The sequence below is a fragment of the Misgurnus anguillicaudatus genome, chromosome 1 (assembly GCF_027580225.2).
Source record: "Misgurnus anguillicaudatus chromosome 1, ASM2758022v2, whole genome shotgun sequence".
NCBI classification, from domain to species: Eukaryota; Metazoa; Chordata; class Actinopteri; order Cypriniformes; family Cobitidae; genus Misgurnus; species Misgurnus anguillicaudatus.
The window spans coordinates 90,382-115,977 of NC_073337.2; the positions used below are offsets into that span (position 1 = coordinate 90,382).

A 25,596-nucleotide genomic window follows, 5' to 3' on the forward strand; every position below is an offset into this window, starting at 1 on the left:
TCAAATCTCCCTTTTCTTTCGAAAATATTAGAAAAGGTAGTGGCAAGCCAGTTACGCACATTCTTGGCAAATAATAGTACGTATGAAAAGTTCCAATCAGGATTCAGGCCCCACCATAGCACAGAGACAGCGCTGCTTAGAGTTACAAATGACCTCCTGTTAACATCCGATCATGGTGAAATCTCAATCCTTATATTACTAGACCTTAGCGCAGCCTTTGACACAATAGATCACACAATCTTACTCAATAGACTAGAAAACTATGTTGGTATCAGTGGTCAGGCGTTAGCCTGGTTTAGGTCGTATCTAACCAATCGCTATCACTTTGTTTATGTAAATGAGGAAGAGTCATATCACTCCCTAGTTAAATATGGTGTACCGCAGGGATCAGTTTTAGGTCCTATCCAGTTCTCGTTATATATGTTACCCCTAGGAGACATTATCAGGAAACATAACATAAGTTTTCACTGCTATGCGGATGATACCCAGCTTTACATCTCCTCACATCCCAGCGAAACCCACACGTTTTCTAAGCTAACAGACTGCATTTGCGATGTTAGTGACTGGATGGCACATAACTTTCTTAAGCTCAACCCCAATAAGACAGAGATGCTTATTATTGAACCGAATCGCTACAAACATAATATGTCAGATTACAAGTTGCACATAGATGGCTGCACTGTGGTGCCATCTTCCTCGGTTAGGAACTTAGGTGTGATGTTCGACAGCAACTTATCCTTCGATAGTCATATCGGCAACATCTGCCGCACAGCATTCTTCCATCTTAGAAATATCTCAAAAATACGCCATATACTGTCTACATCTGACGCAGAAAAGCTTATCCATGCTTTTATGACCTCTAGAATAGACTATTGTAACTCGCTACTTGGGGGATGCCATGCAAATCAGGTAAACAAGCTGCAGCTAGTTCAAAACGCTTCTGCAAGAGTGCTTACTCAATCTAAGAAGTATGACCACATAAGTCCAATTCTGGCATCTTTACACTGGCTACCAGTTAATTATCGCATACAATTTAAAATATCACTTATCACCTACAAAGCCTTAAATGGCCTAGCACCCTTATATCTTAGAGAATTACTATCAGAATTCTGGTCTCTTAGTTATCCCTAAAATATCAAAAGTGTCTAAAGGTGGAAGATCCTTTTCCTACTTAGCCCCTAAGCTCTGGAAAGATTTACCAACCGTTGTCCGAGAATCAGACACAATAGATACCTTTAAATCTAGACTTAAAACTTTTCTCTTTAACAAGGCATTCACATAATTGTTTTAGTAATGGTACTCATCTCACAATAGATAGCTTGTACAACCTAATAAATAAATGAACTAAATCCTCATTTTCGTCAACACTTCAAAGCATGGTAAATGCTATTAATATTCTTAAGAAAATGTTTAATCTCTCCTTACTCGTTTACATATGTGCAGCAAACCATGAGCCGGGCATAAACTTTTAAAAACAAAGGTCACGTATAAAATAGAAAAGGCTACATATAAGGAAAAGAAACGCTACTCTGTGCACATACAAACCACAATGCAAGGCCAAAACTTAAAAACTAGACCAATAAAACCCCGAATCGGGCCATTAATTGCCAAGCGCAGAAGAGTGATTTAAAGTTATGTATGGCATTATGTTATCACTTGCTCGGCCCTCCTCCTGAGGTTTCTGAGTCGAGTAGGGGAGTACTGTGAAGCCCAGACAGGCATCAGGGAGATGGCTGGCGCAGTCACGTCCCTGTCTCCCCTTTACTCCCTTGCTCGTCCGGATTTCAATAAAGCTCGGTGAGTATAGATTTGTGGTGTTAAGCCCACTAGTCGGGGGCGGGACTTCAGTCCTTAAAAGGGTGTCACTGCATCCATTTCCAAAAACATTCGCCGTCCCGTGCATTTTTCTCGTTCTCCCAAAACCAAACTGTGCAGAGTCTGTCACTGGGATGACGTTGTATCTTCAATACGTATATGTACATGTGTGTGTGTGTGTGTATGTGTGTGTGTATATATATATATATATATATATATATATATATATATATATATATATATATATATATATATATATATATATATATATATATATATATATATATATATATATATATATATATATATATATATATATATATATATATGTTTGTGTATATGTACGTGTGAATACATATGAATGGCCCCTACGCTAATTGTGTTTTGTTTTTCTTTCTTCATGTCTCGTCCTTGTCTCCGAGGACAATGAGACAGACAGACCCAGTTCCGGTAAATGTGAAAGTCGGCACACCTCTGACCCACCGGCAGACCTTCAACATGATGCCCAGCTGATGCATGACCAACGACCACCGGCAGAACCCGCTTAGGGGGTTTTTCAACCCGGGGAGGCAGCCTTCTTGGGCTTAACTTAGCACCCTCTTCTTTGCGTTACATTAGCAATACGCACGCTTATAATGTTGATTCATAGCCGCAGCAAATTTAGCTGCTTGTGCTATCGTGTATTATGTTGTGCTATCTGTCGTTTTTCTGTGCTTTCCACTGCTTCTATTAATATAAAGCTGCTTTGAAACAATCACCAATTGTGAAAAGCGCTATATAAATAAAATTTAATTGAATTGAAAACTTTATATGACAAAAAAGATATTTAAAGGAAAAATTCTTTCAAAACAGTTTTTCAAAGATGTAAAGAAAGTATTCCATATTGCTCCCACTTATGAGCACGTTCATCTCTGGTCTCGCTCTGTTATGTAATAGCTGATTGACATGTGTGCATCTCCGTCTTTCAAACAGGTATCATTTTGTATAGTTACTCATTTAGGAAAAAAATAATCCATGATTTGATGATTTTATTATTATTATGAAAATTGTTTTTTTGCAGATTGATTACGATTTGTATTACCGTAGTTTTACTACAAATACAAGACCTTTTTTTTACCACGGTGGGCCGGTGGTATACGAAATTTCCTGGTAGATTTTTTGGTCCCACTCCGCCCCTGGACGAATTCATAAGTTATTAATAAGCACAGTTAAAGAAACACAGAAAAAAAGAGTTTCTGAAATACTACAGTGCAATAGGGGCAAAATACAAATGTATTTTAAAAGGTAATGATGGCAAAGAAGAACGCGAGTGCGTGGAGGTGATTACAACATTAAAAAGATTCCTTGTACAATCTTAAAACGCATGTGTCAAGAAAACTCAAATTTTCTGCTTACACTTGGAAAGAAAATCTAAAGGTCGGTATTAATACAGCTTTAACAACCTAAACCACCAACACAGAATAAAAGAAAAAGCCATTTAAATGTGTAAATAATTTGCGGCATTTACCTTGCTACAGCGCAGTCCGTGACACAGTTATGCCATATGCTTTATTAGAGTTGGACAATAAATTGCGCGTTCTGCTACAGAACTGCAATGGACTCTGATATTTTAACGAGCCACCGAGGTTGGTGTTGTTTCAAAAGAGCATTATAATTTACAATGGAGCGAACGCGGAGCGAGGCGTTAATAAGGAGGGCGTGGGGAGGGAGCGAGGAGCGGAATATTGTACATCCAGAGCGGAGCTTAAGCGGAGTTATTATGAAAAGCTTTGAGCGCGGAGCGCAAATTCTTTCCACTTCACTCCGCTCACATACTCTGGTGTGAACTCCGCTGTTCTCTTCAGTATAAAACTATTTTCAAAACTATATTTTTTATAGTTATCGTTACAATGTGAACGGACCTTTAGTCTTAAGATGTTTTGTGAATACTGGTCCATGATCATTAAGCGCGTTTTAAAAGATCCTTATTTATGTTGACTTGAGACAAAGGACAACTAGACTTACAGCATCCAATCTCATCAGAGTTATCTGTGCAGTCCATGTTGTGGTCACATTTCTTATGCCGTCCAATGCACTGACCATTTGCACAGGTGAATTGATCCAAAGGACAGAGAACTACAGAGAGAGAGAGAGAGAGAGAGAGAGAGAGAGAGAGAGAGAGAGATAGAGATAGAAAGAGAGAGAGAGAATTTTATTTATTCAAATGTCCATAACAAGATTTTCTACAATACTGTAATTATAAAAAACAAAAACAGTACAAATAGGCTATAGCACAATTTAGCTCAAAACAATCCCAAAAACCAGATTATTTTCCACCACAGAGCATAAAACATCTTTAAAACACCAGATGTTTGTGAATTCCTCAACATTGTTTGTGGTACTGTAAAAGTTGAAATCAACTTTTAATCTGGCTTTCATCATCCTGACAAAAACATTAATTACCTCAGAGTCAGAGGACTCTTCTATCTTATTTTTTCTGCTAACATAAATAGCCATTTTTGCTTGACCCAATACAAAGTTAAACAATTGACATTGAGAGAGAGAGAGTGAGAGAGAGAGAGAGAGAGAGAGAGAGAGAGAGAGAGAGAGAGAGAGAGAGAGAGAGAGAGAGAGAGAGAGAGAGCTATGGTTAGGAAAGACACAGGAAAAACACACGACACTTTATCCTGTGAGACAGACGGATAACTACCTTCACATTTGTTTTCGTCCGATCGATCCTGACAGTTGATTTCCCCATTGCAGCGAAGTGAAAGATCCACACACTGTTTACTGTCACACTGAAACTCCTCGTCCGAGCACACGGGACAGTCACGTTCGTCGCTGCTGTCGTCACACTCAGCAAAGCCATCGCAGCGCCACGCCTGCGGGATACAGTCAACCTCTCCCGAAGCACACGAGAACTGCTCAGGGGAGCAAGTGGGCGGCTCTAAAAAAGGTTAGATGGCATGAGGTCCTTCTGTGACAGAACAAACATTAAACACACTGTAACAGAAGACCGAGAGATCTCAGTACCTCCACAGGAGAGTTCGTCCTGCAACAGGACCAGGTGAACAGGGCACGAGCAGCGAGTCGTTCCATCGCCTTTCACAATGCAGATGTGGGAACAGCCGCCATTATCTGACGTACAGGGGTGTCTGTCTACAGAACACAGAAAGAAAGCCATCAGTGCAATCAGGCTCTTAAAAGAAACAGATTGATCTCCTGGGATGTCAGTCATTCAAATAACTAGGCACAAATCAAACATTCTTCAGCAACACAGATCGCACAGCTTCAGCGGCCTTACGCAGACGCAACGGAGGCAGGACTTACTGTACTCCTGCATGTCGAGCTCGTGGACGGCGTGGATGTCACTCAGAGAGGCGATTCTTGCCTGAATCTTCGTCCGGCCCTCGCGAGTGACCTTGTTGATTCGCTCGATCATCTGCTGTTGACGATCGATCCAGTACAGGTGATTTCCAAACACAGTCAGTCCAACAGGCTGCAGAATGTTGGAGTCCTCAATGACGATCCGATTGGCTCCTGAAAGGTGTCGTGGAGAAAGGGGAGTGGTTAGGAACGGAGGGTGTGGTGACGGGTAATTATACAGAGGAAAGGAAAAGGAAATTATAAAGAAGTGAACTAAAACGTTACATTATCAAGTTTGATCATAAATCACCAAGTACCAACAGCAGTTCTGCTCACCAGACAAATCGCTGCTCTCGATCCGTCTGAGGTCCATGTCCACCCAGAAGAGTCTGTTCAGTTCATTATCGATGGCCAGAGCGACCGGCTTCCCCAGACCGCTGAAGAACAAAACCTCCCGCTCGGTCCCGTCCAAAGCTGCCCGTTCGATCTTAGGCGAGCGCTCCTGCAGGTTGGTGAAGTACATGTACCTGCAGGACAGACATCAAACGCTGTAAAACCACCCATATTGGGACTGACACAAATAATCTGATACACAGAGGAACAACATCAGTGCGGAGAGTGTGAGAGATTTTTAAAATGTCTTAGGACTAAAACAGCCATAATCACAGCACAAAAGCACAACAGGGAAACTCACAGTGATTGGCTATGATAAACCAGACAGATTTACAAGTGTTTTAAGTCTTGTCTGTAGTGTAATTTACTTCATGAATTACGGACAGGAACCTCAATATACTTCAAATGTCCATAGAACAAAACAGTCGATTACCAAATAAAGCAAATACTTCATGAAGTGAACACACTCTCCTCAAACTGCTCTTATGAAAGATGGGGACAGAATTATATGTTTGTGCAAATTAACACAATATTTGTCTTGTGTTCTTACATCTACCATATTAAGTGTAAGTTGTACTTTCTCACCCTTTCTCAGGGTTTACCACGATGGCTCGTGGTTTGTCATGTTCCCCGCGGAGAACCACACCCACGCGAGAACCATCGGTGCGCGTGACGTTGATGACGTTGGTCACCTCACTCGTCCAGTAGATGAAGCGACTGTAGATGTCAATGCTGAGGTCATAGGGCTGCAGGCCTAGGTTGGGCCCGGCCACTGCGCTGGAAACCACTGTCACGCTCTGAGACAGAAAACAGAGCCAATCAGACGACACTATAAAACACAAACAAATTAGTCATGAGCAGTCTGTGTCGCCGTGGTTACCTGGTTACCATCCTCCTGTGCTCTGCGGATGACATTTTGTTTGGAGTCGATCCAGTATATGTGTCTGTCTAGCGGGTCGTAGTCAATGGCTCGCACGTTTCTAAGATTGTGAATAGGCAGAATGATGTCAGGACTCTGCTGCTCATCAATGACCATACGATTAATGGCCGACTTCTGACTGAAGAGCAGAAAGGACGTGGGGGCTGAGAGAGAGAGAGAGAGAGAGAGAGAGAGAGAGAGAGAGAGAGAGAGAGAGAGAGAGAGAGAGAGAGAGAGAGAGAGAGATCATGTGTTGGAGGGTTGATGCTGGTCTATTTCTGCAGTCAATTTCATTTCAGATCAACTTATGTCACAGCAAAAGCCATATCTTGATCACTTCACATGTCACATGTTCACATGCAATAAGCAGTAAAGGGCAACTGGACTTAATATCTGTTGTCTAAGGCCTAACATTTATTCTGTAAACATCAATTTAAAACTTATTACAAAAGAGGTAAAACATTCTCTGCACCTTTGATTTGTTTCACACTTTATTTTGTTTCTGAGGTTTAAGGTAGTAATAATTAGGGATACACTGATACCACTTTTCCATTACCAATACGATACCAGAGTTCTTCATATCAGACGATCCGGATCCCTTACCGCTCTTCAAGATAATGTTAAATGTGTAGAGCTTTTACTGCTACATCTGGTATCATTTTACAACTCAAAAACTCTCATTTAAAATTATTTACAAGTTACAAGAATGTCAATGTTCTTAAATTATTAATCATGGAAGTGTTTAAAAGGACATATGTAAACCTGAACCACAAATTCCTTAACCCATTCCTTGAGGATTTCCCATTTACATTTTGTTTAAATGGGACATATAATGAAAATCTGACTTTTTCCTATAATTGGGTCCCCAGTGCTTCTATCAACCTAGAAAATGTGAAAAAGAACAAGCCAGTAACTTATTTTTAGTAAACCATTATCTGAAAGCATGTGAAAAATAGCTAATTGAAATTTGGCTCCCCTTGTGATTCAAGAAGGCGATCTTATTATAATAATATAAACACCCCCCACCCCTTAATCTGCACTATACAACCACAGCACTGCCATTTAGTGCAGAGAGACAAATAAAATCTGCCCTCCTTAAGGGCTCGTTACAGTTATGCGTAGGTCCTACGGCATAGCCGCGACGACAGAGATAATTAGTAATTTTTGGCAAACAGGTGAAATGTCTGAGAGAGCAGGACAAAAGAGATTGCAGTATGCATTTGAGGGATATATCCACGACATAATATGCAATCGATTTGAAAATAATTTAATCAAAATTGAAGCTAACGCCTATAGATCCCGTGCGCTAGCGCCTGGGTTTCACACACAGTCAAGCTGTTATCAGTCGTCACCCGTCATCCACCCCTCCCCTCCGTGCTCAAGCAGGTTTCACTCACGGTCGAGCTGTTTCACGCGTCTGCAGCAACATGTCTGTGGTGTGGATGTATTTAACCGCAAAAGGCGCTAAAATGAGCAGCTTTCTTTACGCACAGAGGCACATGCGGTTGCATGTGTCCAGTCCAGACGTGATCATCACAGTATGCCCTTCAAAGATCAGAACTCTTGATGTGTAAACTTTAGAAAGAGTCACGCTAATGTGTCTCAAGACTTTTTCCATGTTTAAGTGCTATAATCGGGTCCCCAGTGCTTCTACCAACCCAGAAAACATGTAAAATAGCAACCCTGTAACTTTGTTTTGGTAAGGCTCTCTCTGCAAGCATGTGAATAAATAGGTCATTAGGATTTCGCTTCCCCCATGACGTATTAAGGGGATCTTGTTATAATGATACTGCCCCTTCATCTGCGCTATCTAACCATGAACGGCCTCACGAGTGCGATAGACAGAGAGAAAGAATGACAGCACGACGCGTTTGTATTCCTTCAAACACAAACAGGAGCCTACAATCTTATAACTTGTAGTTTTAATAATCTTTCTAAAGATTGAATTAACGTTCTAAAGGATTAACCTTACCTTAGTGCAACAGAGAGAGCGAGTGAGTGAGAGAGAGCGAGTGGGCGAACGAACGAGAGAGAGAGAGCAACGGGACGATTCGCTTTCAAGTGTGTTGTTTAATATGTTTCTCTGAAGTTTATCTGAATGAACACGAGGATTAATGCACTGCACGAGACAGAGTGAGAGAACAACGCGTATTCACTATCATACACAAATAGCATAAATATGTTGTTTAATGTTTCTCTGAAGTTTCAAATGAATACGAGGAGTTACAAGATAGAGAGTGAGAGACTGACAGAAACGTGAATGTGTTCAATATGTGTACACAATAAACTTAAACATGTCATTTGATCTGTTTCTCTAAAGTTTAAGCATTAAACGTGTTGTTTTATTACAGATCATTTAAATGTGCTCGTGTGGTTTGGTCAAAAAGTAAACTTCTGGAGCCGGTTGCACCAACAGGGCTTACGCCTGGTCTTAAGATAAGTAGGTCTTAACTCCGCATTCTAAGTCCGGCATTAAAGTTACGACAGTTGCACCGTCCAGGCTTAAGTCTTCTTCTCGCTTAAGACCAGGTGTAAATCTTACGCCTAGTCAGTAGCAGGCGTAAATTCAAAATCTAGGCATAATAGCCGTTATCATGCGATAAATAATGTTTCTATAGTAACCACATAACTAAAGACAGAAGTAAAGACATGGCGCGCCTTATACACAGACTTTACAATGAGCGGGCTTTTAGACGGGAGAGAGTTATTAGGGACAGAAGCAATCCATTGGACATTTACAATGATGAGGAGCTGATAGAGTGGTTTCGATTCTGTCGGAGGGATATATATGAACTTGTTGAAGAGCTTTCAGCCAACTTACAGTATATATCGAACCACCATTGCCACCAGCATTACAGCTGTTAATAGCGCTACGTTTTTATGCAAATGGTGCGTTTCAAAACAATGTTGGAGATATGATTAATGTCCACAAATCCACCGCATGTCGGGCCATCCGCAGAGTGTCACTGGCACTAAGCTGTCGCCTTCCGCGATCTGCTCACCTCCCCACTAAGGCCGAGGCTGCGGTGATGAAACACCGATTCTGCCGGGCCTCTGGGATTCCTGGTATTGTGGGCTGCATCGATGTGACTCACGTCAGGATCCAGGCACCATCTGAGCACGAGTATCTGTATGTCAACCGCAAGGGATACCATTCAATCAATGTGCAGATTGCTTGTGACGCCAATTATAAAATCTTTAATTTGGTGCCGAGATGGCCTGGATCTACCCATGACGCACACATCCTCCGGGAGAGTGCGTTATACCAGGATTTCGAGGCTGGAAGAGTAAACGGGCTGCTTCTCGGCGACAATGGACACCCACTGAAACACTGGCTGATGACCCTATAATTGCTCCGAGGACTGAGCAAGAACGACAGTATAACACCATCCACACCACCACTAGGTCACTCGTTGAGCGGTGCATCGGAGTCCTCAAGCGCAGGTAAAATCCTTTCCACAGTGTCTGTGCCCCTATCCATGGTGCTGATGTAGTGTGGTCACTAAAAACTATACATGGGTGGCGCTAGTGTGGGGCTAGCAGTTGCTTTATATTTGTTAAAATGTTATGGGCTCTATCTTACACCCGGCGCAATGCAGCGAAATGTGCGACGCAAGTGTCTTTCGCTAGTTTCCACCCTAATTTTCACGTTTAGCGCCGCGTTGTTTAAATAGCAAATGCATTTGCGCCCCCTTTTGGGCCCATGGGCGTTCTGGTCTGAAAACGAGGTGTGTTCAGGCGCATTGTTATTTTGAGGCAACTAAAATAGACTACGCCATTGACCAACAAAAACCTGGTCTAAAGTCTAAAGTCAATGGTGCAATGTGTTTTATGTTATTTAAAGGGCGCATTAGTAATATGCGCCTATAAACGGGAGGACAACGCGGGTTTGCTTATCACAAAGTACATGAATGCCCAGCAGCACAAAATGCTTTTAAATATGAAAGATTAAAGGATTGAATGTAAAAGATAATTATTGAGTCTCTTGGACATAAATGAGGACTAATTATGAGACGTTAGAAGGCGCAAAGAGCTGCTTCACCTGCAGCCTGGTAAGTAAATAAATGCTTTGCTTTAAACAAATGCATCTGTTTTTAAATGTTTTTTTTAATGCTACCTCGCGGATTTATTGTATATGATGACTCTGTACCTGTGGATATGGTGAGATGAGAAACATTTTTAAGTAATGCTTAAAAAAAAACCTCTTTGCTAAAAAAAGCTGTCCAAAGTGCTGAAACGTGAGGAGAGCCGTTTGTAAATTCTTTAGCTCCTGTTTGTTACAAATAAAGTATTTTTAGACTACTAACCTTTTCTTACATACTTGTAAATTATTTTTTGATGATATTGGATAGCCATACATTTAAAGCAATTACAAGCCTGCTTTTTCACTTCCATGACTAAATGAAAACGGTTTTAAAGGTTTTAATAAAAAAAATAACAATTTCAATACAATTGAAAAACAACACAATTATTTAACATTAATCTTTAACTGGGGATCTTCTTCCTCCGCTTAGTTTTTCAGTTAAGTTCGTCATCTAAATAGGGATTATACATAGCGCCAGCGCAACTTGCTTTTAAAGGGGATGAGAGCTGTGAATCTCTTTGGTTTACTGGACGTTACGCCCAAAATACTCCCATTACAATAGGACCAACCCTTTTCGACCATGCGCTCGGCGCACAAACCATTTTTCCCGTCGTTAAATTAGCAAAAGTGGATTCGGACACGCCCATTTAGACGTTGCGCTGTGCGCTTTAGACAATGCGTTTAGATCGTTAAAATAGGGCCCTGAATCTTAATTTTAATACAATTTTCATCAACCAATTGCCTGTATTTAATAAACTAGAAGCAAATATAGCAGACAATAATGAAGGCGCCCGCGCTGTCACTTGCATTGGATGTTAAGAGAGCATTTCATCCTAACTTAACGAAAATCAGTGTATGCCTCACACAGATATGAGAAATACATCAAATACACAAAGCTTGAAATGTCTTTAAACGAAATAATTACAAACGAAAAGACAAAGGCTATTCTCTGATTATGTGCATTTTTCTTTATATGCGCGTTCACTGTGAATATGGCGATCGTCAAAAAAAAAAAAGAATATTAAATATTTAGTGGCCAAGTTTTGCTAATTTATTAATAGTAAAAAAATGACACATTTAGGTTTTACAGTAATCATTGACTATTTCTTCTAGGTTTTATTGTCTTCATGGAGAAACGTGGATGCACCCTGAGCGAGTCTGCACCGTAATAGCAGCGTGCACTGTCCTCCACAACATCTGTGTCACCAAGATGATCCCTCACCCTAGGCAACACCATCAGCCGGTGCCGGACGCTGAGAGAGAGAGACGAGGAGTCGCAAGTTTGGAGCTCCGTTGAGATTATCAGCTAAATCCTATTTTTTCACTATCTTATTACTATCTATATAATATAACTTATTAGTTTATCTTAGGAATACTTTACCTTGACGATTACTGAATTGTATTACTAAGCGATACGATTATCACTAGTAACACCCAGTGTTAGCATATAGCCCGCTAGCATAACCAGCCGGTGCCGGCTAAATCTAGCATTTCTTACCGTCTGTTTACTTAAACCTTCCTTTGTTGGCGATCTAATGGCGGATTCATCCGATGTATGCTTTTCTGATCTGTCCACACCAGATTGGGAAGCTGTGAAGGAGCTGATGCCCAGCCTTCGCAGAGTCAGCGTGCCTAACATCACCCTGACCACAGACCCTCGTAGGCGGCCGAGGCGTGTTGAGAGCGAACACCCGTCTCGATGCAGCTTCACGGACAGCGTTTGGGCGAACGGAGACGCCATCACCCAGCTTGAAAACGGTAAGACTCCACTTGTCATTGTAACCTGCACTACTTGCCACATGTACAGTTTAGCTTCTTCCGTCAGCATAGAGGGGTTTACTTGTGCTAAGTGTATTGAAGTAGTAAGGCTGATGGAGAAGGTTGCAGAACTAGAAGCGCGCATCCGAACGCTAGTTGAGGACAGTAAGACCGCTAATGTTAATGTTACAAACCCTGTTTCGGGTGCGCCTAGTGTTATGCGTAATACACATGGCTCGGTTCCGACCTCAGAGTCAAGGTGGCTTGACTAACTGTGGGACTGTCAGGCGGCCTAGTCACATTCGGCATCCAAATGACGTTCCTGTTTTAATATCAAACAGATTTTCTCCACTCAGCAATACACCGGCTGAGACTTCTGTTATAGGTGCCCTGGTTATTGGAGATTGTATACTTAGGAACGTTAACATTGAGGCACCAGCCACCATAGTCGATTGTATACCGGGAGCCAGAGCGTCTGACATTAGATCCAAACTTAAAGTGCTGGCTAATGCTAAACGTAAGTTTTCTAAGATTGTTATTCACGCCGGCACGAATGACACCAGACTCCGCCAGTCGGAGATCACCAAAGATACTATTAAAGAGGTGTGTGAAATTGCAAAAACAATGTCAGACAATGTAATTTGCTCTGGTCCCCTCCCCGCCTACCGGGGGGATGAAGCTTACAGTAGATTAGTGTCTCTTTATGGCTGGATGTCAAAGTGGTGCCTTCAGCATAATGTAGGGTTTATAGACAATTGGAAGCATTTCTGGGGAAGACCTGACCTGCTAAAGAGAGATGGCCTCCATCCGTCTCCGGAAGGAAGTGCTATACTCTCTAGAAATCTGACCGATAGTCTTACTTTTGATATTGTCTGACTATCCAGGGCCCAGGTCAGGAAACAGACAGATCGGCTTACCCATCCGTCTGTTAGCTGCCTTGACATGTCAAGATCACATATATCCCAGCACATAGAGCCTTTTTACCAGAGTACCAACACATCTCTACTGTGTCTGTTCCTCGAACAAATAAATACAGAGCACCGTTTACCTCGTCTCGCACAAATCTTATTAACATAAAATTAGAACACAATACATTAACAGATGAAACTCAAATGTTAAAATTCGGCCTTCTTAACATTAGATTGCTTACCAATAAAGAACCTATTATCAATTAAATAATTACTGACCAAAACTTAGATGCACTCTGTCTAACAGAGACCTGGCTTAAAGCAGACGATTACATCAGTTTAAACGAATCCACCCCACAAGACTATTACTATAAACACGTTCCTCGTCTAAAAGGGAGAGGGGATGGTGTAGCTACAATATACAACAAAATATTCAAAGTAAACCATAAATCCGAACTAAAATTTAATTCGTTTGAAATAATACTGTTAAATATGGAAATAACTGATCGTAACAACAAACAGCTTTCGTTCATTTTAGCTACCATATATAGCCCCCCGGGCCACCACACAGATTTTCTTAAAGAAATAGCAGACTTCCTATCTGAACTCACAGTCACTGCAGATAAAGCTCTTATCGTTGGTGATTTTAATATTCATGTGGATAACCCAAAAGATGCATTAGGACGTGCGTTTATGGATGTTCTTAATTCTCTCGGTATTAAACAAAACGTGTCAGGGCCCACGCATACTCGTAAGCACACATTAGACTTAATTCTGTCACTCGAACTCAATATTAATGACATCGAAATATCACCCCAGAGCGATGCCGTTTCAGACCATTGCCTTTTGTCTTACACGATACTTCTAGATAGGACCGCTCAGTCTACAACATGCTACAGATTAGCCAGAACAATAATTTCCACCACTAAAGATAGATTTATTAGCACTATTCCAGACCTGGCCCAAATGAAACATGTAGCAGATAACGGTGAAGATCTGGATATTATAATAGAAAACCTAAACAACGTTTGCACTAGCACATTGGATGCCGTTGCTCCCATTCGAAAAAAGAGAATCAAAGAAAAAACGCAGCCCTTAAAAAAGTAGCCAGAAAAATGGAAAGAAACTACCGAAGCACAAAGTTAGAGGTATGGCGTTCAGCATGGAAAGAGAGTGTTCAACAGGCTATTAAAACCGCCAGATCTACCTATCTCAGTACGCTTATTAAAGAAAATCATAACAACCCTCATTTCCTATTTAGCACAGTTGTGAAACTGACTAGAAACAAAGAACAAACAGAAACAAATAGTAAACTCCAACACAATAGTAATGACTTCATGAACTTCTTTACTAACAAAACTATGTTTATTAGGGAAAACATTGAAACTCCGCAAGCGGCCACCACTATACCCAATAGTACATTTACCACTAGATTACCATACGAACATCTTGAGTCATTTAAACCTACTACAATAGAAGAGCTCTCTAAATTAGTAACTTCATCCAAATCATCGTCCTGTATACTAGACCCCATTCCCACAAAATTACTAAAAGAGGTATTTCATGTAGTGTCAGACACGGTACTAAACATCTTTAACTCATCTCTAGAATTAGGATACGTTCCAACGGCTTTCAAACTAGCAGTTATTAGACCGCTCATTAAAAAACCAAACCTTGACCAGGGAGATCTTAATAACTTTAGACCTATCTCAAACCTACCATTTCTCTCTAAAATATTAGAAAAAGTAGTGGCAAGCCAGCTATGCACATTCATAGCGAATAATAATACATATGAAAAGTTCCAATCAGGATTCAGGCCCCACCATAGCACAGAGACAGCGCTGCTTAGAGTTACAAATGACCTCCTATAACATCCGATCGTGGTGAAATCTCAATCCTTATATTACTAGACCTTAGTGCAGCCTTTTACACATTAGATCACAGAATCTTACTCAGTAGACTAGAAAACTATGTTGGCATCAGTGGTCAGGCGTTAGCCTGGTTTAGATCGTATCTAACCAATCGCTATGACTTTGTTTATGTAAATGAGGAAGAGTCATATCACTCCCCGGTTAAATTCGGCGTACCACAGGGATCAGTTTTAGACCCTATCCTACTCTCGTTATATATGTTACGTCTAGGAGACATTATCAGGAAACATAACATAAGTTTTCACTGCTATGCGGATGATACCCAGCTTTACATCTCGTCACATCCTAGCGAAACCAACCAGTTTGCTAAGCTAACAGACTGCATTAATGATATTAGGGACTGGATGGCACATAACTTTCTTATGCTAAACTCCAATAAGACTGAGATACTTATTATTGAACCAAATCGCTACAAACATAATATGTCAGATTACAAGTTGTCCATAGATGGCTGCACGGTGGTGCCATCTTCCACGGTTAAGAATTTAGGTGTAATGTTCGACAGCAATCTATCTTTCGATAGTCATATCGCCAACGTCTGCCGCACAGCATTCTTCCATCTTAGAAATATCTCAAAAATACGCCATATGCTGTCTGCATCAGATGCAGAAAAGCTTATCCATGCTTTTATGACCTCTAGAATAGACTATTGTAACTCGTTACTCGGGGGATGCCATGCAAATCAGGTAAACAAGCTACAGCTGGTTCAAAACGCCACCGCAAGAGTGCTTACTCGATCTAAAAAGTATGACCACATTAGTCCAATTCTGGCATCTTTACGTACCAGTTAAATATCGCATACAATTTAAAATATTACTAACCACCTACAAAGCCTTAAATAGCCTAGCGCCCTCGTATATTAAGGAACTACTATCAGAATACAATCCACCACGTAAACTACGCTCACAAAATTCGGGTCTCTTAATTATCCCTAGAATATCAAAAGTGTCTAAAGGTGGTAGATCCTTTTCCTACTTGGCCCCTAAGCTCTGGAATGATTTACCAAATAATGTTCAATATCAGACACAGTCGATCAATTTAAATCTAAACTTAAGACATTCTTCTTTAACAAAGCATTCACATAAAATATGTCCAGTAAATGTACTTTTCCAGCAGTAGTTATTTTGTCTAAAACAAAGCACTCACACACCTCATATGGGTAATACACTATTGCCGCAATAGTTAGCCTGTCTGGAACCGAGCTGACTTAAACAACTATAATGTATGACACTTGCATTACATGCGAACGGCCCCTACGCTAATAGAACTCTGTTTTTGTCTCCCTGTCTTGTCTTCGACCCCGAGGACAATGAAACAAATAGACCCAGTTCCTGTTGCTGTGAAGGTCATCGCACCACTGATCTACTGGCTGTCCTTCAACGTGATGCCTAGCCGATGCGCGACCAACGACCACCGGCTGAACCAGTTTAATCCGCTTACCCGCTTCCTATCCCTACCGTATCACATATACCGTACCCTACCGTAATACATATATTAATCTCTCCCAAGGGTTTTTGTCCTTCTAGGAGTTTTCCCACCGGGTTTTTTTCCTAGGGGGTTTTTAGTCCCAGGGAGAGTCAGCCAACTTTGCCTTAGCTTAAAACTTTACTGTATATGTAACATTATTAATACGCTTGCTTGTACAGTTTAACCTTAGCCGCTATGTTCTACTGCTTATATTATCTATTGATTTTCTGTGTTCTCCTTTACATCTACTCATGTAAAGCTGCTTTGCAACAATTAACACTTGTGAAAAGCGCTATATAAATAAAATTGAATTGAATTGAATTGGTGTCGACCCTGTGGACCATGCAGGGCATGAAGATGTCGGTGGACGACTAGTCCGTACACGCATAATTAATGCTTTATAAATGTTAAAAATAATTTTGCAATAATCTGCAGGTTGTAAACCATAAAAATAAGCCACAAAGAAAGCCCACTAGGTCTATAATAAACTTCTTTTATTTACATATAATTGTCATTGATTCATTGTACACAATTTGCCATAAGGCTTATTTACAGAAATACATAAGACCGCCCCTCCTCTTCAGAAATAGGTGAAGATGAACTGTTTATCTGTTGTTGGAGGAACTGCATTTCTAACAATATTTTTTGTTTTTAAAGTTCTAACTTTTCCTGCTCGGTCTGTAATTTTTTTGTTTCAGTCTCCACTCTAACAATTTCCTTCTCAAGAAGTGTCTGCTGCAGATTATCCAGCCTCCTCATCCGTTTCACCGGTGGTGCACCGCTGCTGTGTTCATGAGAACTTTGTGGAGTGACTGGGTCCTCCGTCGAGTCTAAAAATACAGATAATCTATCATAGGCCTATTTTTATCTGACAACTACTAAAATCCTTATTTTAGGCCATTCTAATATGGGCTACACACCTTCATAATTCATACTATCGATTGAGTGATCGACAGCTATCTCTGGAGAGACAAATGTTTCTTGCATGTCGGAACCGCCACTTTCCGTACCGACCAAACCAATAAAAGCCGGGGAATCCTCTCCAAAGATATCCACAATTATGGTACTGTACGGGGAAGTCTTTGGGGGAGGACCCCCGCCGGTCGGGTGGTGTTTTTTTGCAGTCAAATCTTTTTTTGCTTTGCTCAGGAGGTCTTTCCACTTTTTTCTTACATCGCTCTCTGTCCTAAGGCAGCCGGACTCAGAGCAATCGTTAATCGCCTCTGTTATCTGTCTCCATGTTGTTTGTTTTTTCTGGTTTGTAATTGTATTTGATTGCTTGGCAGTCAGTGTGTGTCTGTGCTGAATGTACAGCTCCATTAACTTTCGTATCTCAATGTCGGTGAAATTTCCTTTTCTTTCTCTTTGCTCCTCCATCGATATGGCTAACGTTACAACAAAACAGCGGAAGATAGTTTACAGCGTAACCTAGCAGCGCACGCTGCTGGTCAACAACACATGAACGCGCAACGCTAAGACCGGGCGACGTTAGATCAACTCTAAAGACTGGTCTTAACTAAGACCTACTTAGCAGTTAGGACCAGGCTTAGTAAAGCCCTGTTGGTGCAACCGGCCCCTGAGTGTTTATGGAAGTGTAATTTATTGTAACATGCTGAAAATCATTGTGCCTGTTTAAAACACTGGCAGCAAGAGACCTAAAAGTCTTTATTTTTATTTCATAATGTTCCCCATCTGCTGATAAACATGTATTTAGTATGCATAAAACAGATGATTGACTTTTTAAACTTGTTCAAATATATAATGCTTAACATCGCTCACTAACTTCTTTCGTGAGAGAATCTTCCTCGATGCTCCGTTTTGACTACAGCGCGAGCGCTTGAGACTCCGCCTACCTAAGCAGCTCATTTGGATTAAAAGGGATACACACAAAAACGGTGCATTTTTGCTCAGACCCATAAAGTGCCTATTTTAACATGCCACAATAAATTACCTATAGGGTATTTTGAGCTAAACCTTCACATATGTACTCTGGGGACATCAAAGATTTATTTAATATCTTCAAAACGTCTTGTGGAATGTCCCCTTTAAGTCTGTGTCATGTTAATCAAACAACCCATGACAAAGAGACAAATAGCTCTAAAAATAATAATATATTTAATTTATACAATAAAGACAGTGTTATGATTCGTTTAATTTGATTTCTGTAACTAATGCTAATGTTAGCCCTTATTAATGTACAACTTTGTTCTTTTTTATAAATGTTTGCAATTTCTTTATTTGTTATTAGATTTTTCCCACCCGCTTTTTGCTGATCTGAAAAATAATCCGATCTGTGCCTCAAAAACTGTAATGTGATCAAACTGTGAGATTTGTGATCCGTCACACACACCCCTAGTAAAGTTAGTACAAAGTGATAGCCATAAATGCTAACAGTACTAATAATTGGCATAATAATTTCTTTCGGTGGTTCGGATTTGATTTTCGGCCTTGGCTTCCAATTTTTCAGTTTCGGCTAAGAATTTTCATTTCTGTGCATCCCTAGTGTGTGTGTATGAGACACATTTTTATCCAGTTTGCTTTACCAGTGCCTTTAACTAATGGTGCTTTTCATTGCATAGTACCCCACGGTTTGGTCAGCTTACTTTTGGAGGCTTTTCTACTGGATACAGTATGTAGGATTACAAATTTATAAAATGTTATATCTAGGTTCCAATGTAATAGTATTTAAAGGAGCGGTGAATCAAAAACTCAATTTTAACTTGATAATTTGTTATATAAGAGGTCATCATACTTAAATGAACATCCTGCAAGTTTCAGAACTGAAAACGTCCGTGCTACTGAAATATAACCGTCTTTGGCACCAAGCCAGCTAAACACTCCAGTCTAAAATTCGGAAATCTATGACGTTAAAGTAGAATTGAAACACCTCCCCATAACCAAAAGGACAAGTCTACTTTTGTAGCCCCGCCCACAGCTTCGCGTGACACGTGTGTCTCAGTAAGTAAACATGTCTTTAAAGATTGACAAATTTAACCAAAATGACTTTTTAAATACATTTTTTCTGAGAGACTTTTATTTTGACGCGGTGATCTGTTATGATACCATGAAAACGCATTTTCGGTTGTGAAAGAACCGCGTGGGAACAACCATGGGAACAACACAGAAGCTAAATACTTCAATTCGGAGGCTTGGAACTTAACATTAGCAATATGCTTGGATAAAGTTTGCTTTTGAAGAAGTTCCAGCTCGTGTGGGGAGCGTTTGTTAACGTTGTGGACATGGATTCATTTGTAAAGAAGTCGATGCTGGATTTGCAGAGAGACTCAGTCAGAAGCACCACTTATATTGGATCTGACAACAATGACACAGCAGTATAATTCACAGTAAGACATTTTACTTTATTTAAGTTACTGCGTTTCACTATTGCTTTGTTAAAAGAGATTGCTTGATATGTCCTGTTGTAACATCCGTGTCTAAATACGTTTGTTGACTGTTTTAATTTACTAAAAACATTAAACGATTAATAAAGGTACAACACTTAACAATACGACTGTAATTTAAAGGTAGAAATATACAAAGTTAGTTATAAGGAAGGATTTATCAACCGCAGTTTAGATTCTGATGCCCGTTTACTGTGTTGTATACGGTAATTTAGGCATGTTGCGTTTGAAAGGTCAAACACTCAACAAAGCTTATTTTTAATCATATGACTGTGGTATTTAACATTACGTGAATGTAAAAGCAACCTAACAAGCACAATAGAAATATACAAAGTTATTGATAAGGATTTATTAGCCGCAGTTTAGATTTGGATGCACGCTTACTGTGTTGTATACGGTAATTTAGTCACGTCGAGTTTTGTTTCTACTTTAATATACGTATTGTCATTTATGTGTATCATGTTTAGCACCCAGATTCTTTTGTGTCTCAAACATATTTGTGTTCGGCTGCTATTTTTATCACATTAATGTTTTTAAAATCTTTCCCTACATGTAATGACGGGGAATGAAGCTGTCCAATCATAGCAGTGGGTGTTTACGTTCAGGTCTTCAATGCGGCCCGCCCCTTCAAACGAACCATTTCTCAAGACAGCCACTAATCCATGTTAGAAAATAGCGTATTACTTATTGCTTTTGATGTTTTTGAATGTAAAAACAACGCGAAATGCATAAGTAGACATCAATCAACGTCATAAAGCAATAAAATCGACCAATTCACGGCCCCTTTAAACTGAAAAAGTGATGTACATTGTGTTTTACATCTTGAGGTAAAGATTATGACATTCTACAATCAAGTCAGGCAGCCCAGGTGGTTAAGACATTAACCTTTTGTCTTTATGCTCTTCCTGACCATTGGGTAGGGTACCAAGTTAAAGGTGATTGCTAAGCTCAAGGCACAACTGTGCCTTTATCTCTATGCATTTGAAGGTATGGGCAATACAGTAAGGATGATTGGATTAGCACCTATCAGGGGCGTCTTTTGTGCCCCTGTGTAAATCTCAAGTTTACATTTTAGCAGTTAACTATTATATTCCTTTACAAAGACAATCGCGGCAAAACAGATCTATATGCAATGTAGTTACCCAATTCACATTTGAAAAAGCGACGCAGCAGTCGCACTGACCCATTCATGTCCGTGTGCGACTGTTTTACTGTGCGCAGCCACATATAAAGTACAAGCGATTGAGTTGGTTTATGAAAACATGACGAGACTAACGTAAGTTTATAAATTAGGGATGGGCACGGATATTCGAATATTCGATCGGCAATAATAATTCGAATTAAAAAAATGCTATTCAAATGTTTCTTTGTTTTTAATGTGCCACCAAAGGGTTACGACTTATTTAATGCTTTTTCACTTCATCTATACTCTTTTACAGACTTAAATGTAAGATATACATGAACATTAATTCGTATATATTTCTGATTGTTTGGCAATGCAGATTGCAGACGAATTTAAGTTTTTTTTCTTTTACCTCCGGGTTTGGCCGCGCCGCGCCATATTTGGCAACTGGCTCAGTGAGGGCTCACGTGTTATTAAACGTGCTTCTCCGCCGCCCGCATCAACACATCATGAGAGATTTGTAAGCTTTCTGTTATAAAGTCTACTTTATTTTGTTAATAACGAGACAGACACGGAGAACGAAATGAAAAGGAGAACATTTATAATATGCCGTGCTCTTTCAAAAATGAACCGGATAACTGCACATGGCTGTTTAAAAGCAAAGCTCCGTCTTTGTGAAATCTTGTTAAATTAAGATAACGTTAGTAACTTTGCACAGTCAACAATAATCTATCGAGCCAGCTTACGTTATTTGTAAAATAATGTTAAATACAGATATTCAATCCGTCTGTTGTTTTTATCGGATAACCATCTCACGTGCAACACGAGGAAGAGTTTTCTCTGCAGCACCATCATTATTGTATCTAGTCAGAAGAACGGGCTTTCACCGAAGCAGGAAGGGGTCAAGATGGTTTCTTTATTCACAAATACATGTCAAACTAAACTGAGAAGATATTTATATGTTGACTGAGCAGTCGGTTATGTAGATGCGTTTTTTCGTTTGCTCCGGGCTCTTATTTGGAGTCCGTTTAAGGGTTTAAATGATGATAGCCTACTTTGTCAAGTCCTCAAACTTTAAACTTCGCAAGTCCTCAAACTTCGCTTAGATTTGGGGTTAATGTATAATATTTGGTATAATATAATGTATCTAAGATCCAACAATGAATTCATACTAACGACCGACTTGAAACTAAGGGTTTGACTGACTCAGACTCGCTCCGCATGGGGTTTTAACGCCTTTTTTCTGTAGGATATTTTTTAAGAAGAATTTAAAATATATATATACAATTTACAATGTTTTCAACTTAAAAATACATACATACATATACATACAGAATAAAAGTTTAGCTTGTTGTGGATGTTTCCTAATTATAAGCCTTCTGTGAAATTATGACAAAATGAAAAATACAAAAGACGCATGTCTTAATTAACATAATTTAAATAAACGAATATTCGAATATTCGTTCTTTATGAGCTTAAATATTCGAATAGTAAATTACTGGAAAATGCCCATCCCTATTATAAATAATAATGAAAATCTTATTTTCACCCGATCATTGATGCATGTGATGGACATCAGAAATTCTTTGTGCAAAGCAGGAAAAGGGAAGCAAAAATGAGAGATGATGAGTTTAATAAGGGAGTAAAGACACATAACATCTTACCCTGTCAGGGCTCAAACATTAGAGGAAAAATCTCAGGAAAACCTCTGTCAATAGTCTATAAAATTGCATTGTTCACATACAAAAACTGTGTTATATTGTTCTGTATTTTCAGATATGAAATTAATATTTAGTTCACTAGCTCTAGGTCATTACGTAAATAAATAGCAGTAACTAAGATAGATTTTTTTTAGTAGCAGTCATAAAATGAAAATATTCTTAAAAATAAAAAAGAAGTTATTAATCATTATGTAAAATGCAAATGTGCACAAACATATTTTTTCTCCTGTCATTATTTCCAAACAGTTTATGCCTTTAAACATGTTAATAATGTTGTATATATGTATATATGAAGATGATACTTAAATATTTTTAAATAAATGTTTGTCTTTCCCAGTACTTGTTGCAATTTTGGAATAGTGGGTTAAGCAGAGGAAATTGTATCTTGCACACCGCAGGCTTTCAAGAAAAAAATAAAAAAAAAATGGGGGGCCCGTGCCCCAGTAGAGCTTTATGTCTAGCAACGCCCCAGGCACCTATGCATTTGAATGATACTGTTATGCTGATGAGATTAGTGCTGAAGCAATTCTGGTAACGGGCTGATTCCTTGACTGAATTTACATGCTTTGTTTAAAGTTGAGTGCTTTGTATTCCATTTAGGGGACTGCCCCCTAAAATGTGTATAAATGCAATGTAGGGCTACTGTAAGTCAGACTTGGTGACTCAGCGTTTCCCCTACCATTATATAAGGGGGGCGCCCCGCCCCCCTAAAGGCTCCACCCACCCCCCTTGAAGGTCAAGTACATTTTTTTTTTTATTTTCTTTATATAGCCATCAAGTAATATGTTATTTATCTTATATCTACGATGGCATGTCTTTTTTGTCCGTGTTTGAGCGTTTACAATTATTCAATTGAGTGCGCACATATTTTACTGTTCGGCTTAATTCACTGCGCGCTCTCTCTCATGTTGCCTGTAGCGCTCTCTCTCTCTCTCTCTCTCTCTCTCTCACGCACATAACTGAAAAGGTGACGGTGTTTTCAAAGTCGGTTTCTCCGTATACTTTCTTTTTAGCGTAAGCATTCACGGATGTTACTTACAGAGAAGACAGTTGATCGAGTTTTTGTAGACTTGATGAAAGGTTAGCATTAGTGACTGACACACACACACTCCCTCTCTATCATGCCGCGCACGAGTTTTAAATCTGCAACAAGGGCTCTCAAGTCTCACGCATTTACCGTGAGACACGTATTTCAGTCAGTTTACACGCTCACGCGCCACACCTTGTATTTCTCATGCTGAAAGGTAACAGTGCAGTTCTATCGAGTTCAGCTGCTTGGAGTTTTTTGTGTGTGCTCAACTTGCAGCGCCTTATAAATAAATCTCCTAAAATATCATAATTTCCTCCATGGGTTTAGATTCATGCACAAATAGATTTAAATCAACAGATGATGATTGGGCTACGTCACTGTTTTCAGAAAAAATAATAAAATAAATAAGCCTACACGAAATATGTTACACTTAAATAATTATCAGATTGACAAAACGAATAAGAAAGTATTTGAGTTTCTGCTCTTTTTTTGTGACGCGCTGTAAAACCAAAGCAGCAGAAGGCACGTCATGTTTTTAATGATTTTAAATAAGCACAAGGTTTTCTCCTTATTGTGAATTTACACAAATACACCATTTTTGAATGTTGTTTTACTTTTATCTTTATGACTATAAATTTAGGGTAATTTAAAGGAATAGTCTACTCATTTTCAATATTAAACTATGTTATTACCTTAACTAAGAATTGTTGATACATCCCTCTGTCATCTGTGTGCGTGCACGTAAGCGCTGGAGCGCGCTGCGACACTCCGATAGCATTTAGCTTAGCCCCATTCATTCAATGGTATCAAACAGATATAAAGTTAGAAGTGACCAAACACATCAACGTTTTTCCCATTTAAGACGAGTAGTTATACGAGCAAGTTTGGTTGTACAAAATAAAACGTAGCGCTTTTCTAAGCGGATTTTAAAGAGGAACTATATTGTATGGCGAACTTCGACTCGCCTGAAAAGTCCGCTCCCTTCTCCCTCTCATAATGGGAGAGGGAGGGTGTTACTGCGCCGAGTCGAAGTACTCCCATAAGTGCTATTTAGTTTTTTGGACATCAATTTGGAATCACTGTACTCATATAATCAACTTATCGGGCCATTCGTTATTCAGAATAGAATAGAATAGAATAGAATAGAATAGCCTTTATTGTCAACGAAATTTAGGGTGCTCCCACACCCACAACAAGAATAACATACATTTTCAGACAAAACAACAACATAAAGACTAAAATGTTCACTCATCATAATATTAAAAAATAATAAATATATGCAACATAAAAAATTTATAAAATCTAATAAAATCTTCAGACTGTCCATAAATTATTAAAGTGCAATTTTAAGCAGTATGCTGATTTTTCAAGGCAGTAAAATATTTTTTAGCAGGTAAGAGACTTATGTATATATAAAACCATGGGTATTAGCAGTTCGTATGGCCCAAGGGAAAAAGCTGTCTCTCATCCTTTTTGTGTGTGACTTAATAGACCTGTAGCGTCTCCCTGAGGGTAGCAGATCAAACAGGGGGTAGGCAGGGTGTGAGGGGTCTCTGGTGATAGCTTTGGTTCTCCTAAGGCAATAAGATGTTGAGATGTTTTCCAGGCTGGGCAGAGGGCAGCCGATGATTCTCTGTGCAGTGTTAATAACCCTCTGCACTGCCTTTCTGTCCTCAGCTGTAGAGCCTGTGTACCATACAC

At 39.6% G+C, this 25,596-nt stretch overlaps 1 protein-coding gene across 2 annotated transcripts in view; it reads right to left on the bottom strand.

The window, feature by feature from the left end:
* Window positions 1-25,596, bottom strand: part of lrp6 (low density lipoprotein receptor-related protein 6) — a 174,223-nt gene that overhangs the window by 57,557 nt on the left and 91,070 nt on the right. For both annotated transcript variants that reach the window (XM_073870813.1, XM_073870845.1), the window contains exons 13-19: window positions 6,434-6,636; window positions 6,139-6,350; window positions 5,497-5,687; window positions 5,125-5,334; window positions 4,828-4,953; window positions 4,505-4,741; window positions 3,820-3,930 (exon numbers count right to left, since the gene is read on the bottom strand). In XM_073870813.1, the coding sequence (XP_073726914.1) occupies window positions 3,820-3,930; window positions 4,505-4,741; window positions 4,828-4,953; window positions 5,125-5,334; window positions 5,497-5,687; window positions 6,139-6,350; window positions 6,434-6,636 (1,290 nt within the window). The remainder of the gene's footprint in view (window positions 1-3,819; window positions 3,931-4,504; window positions 4,742-4,827; window positions 4,954-5,124; window positions 5,335-5,496; window positions 5,688-6,138; window positions 6,351-6,433; window positions 6,637-25,596) is intronic.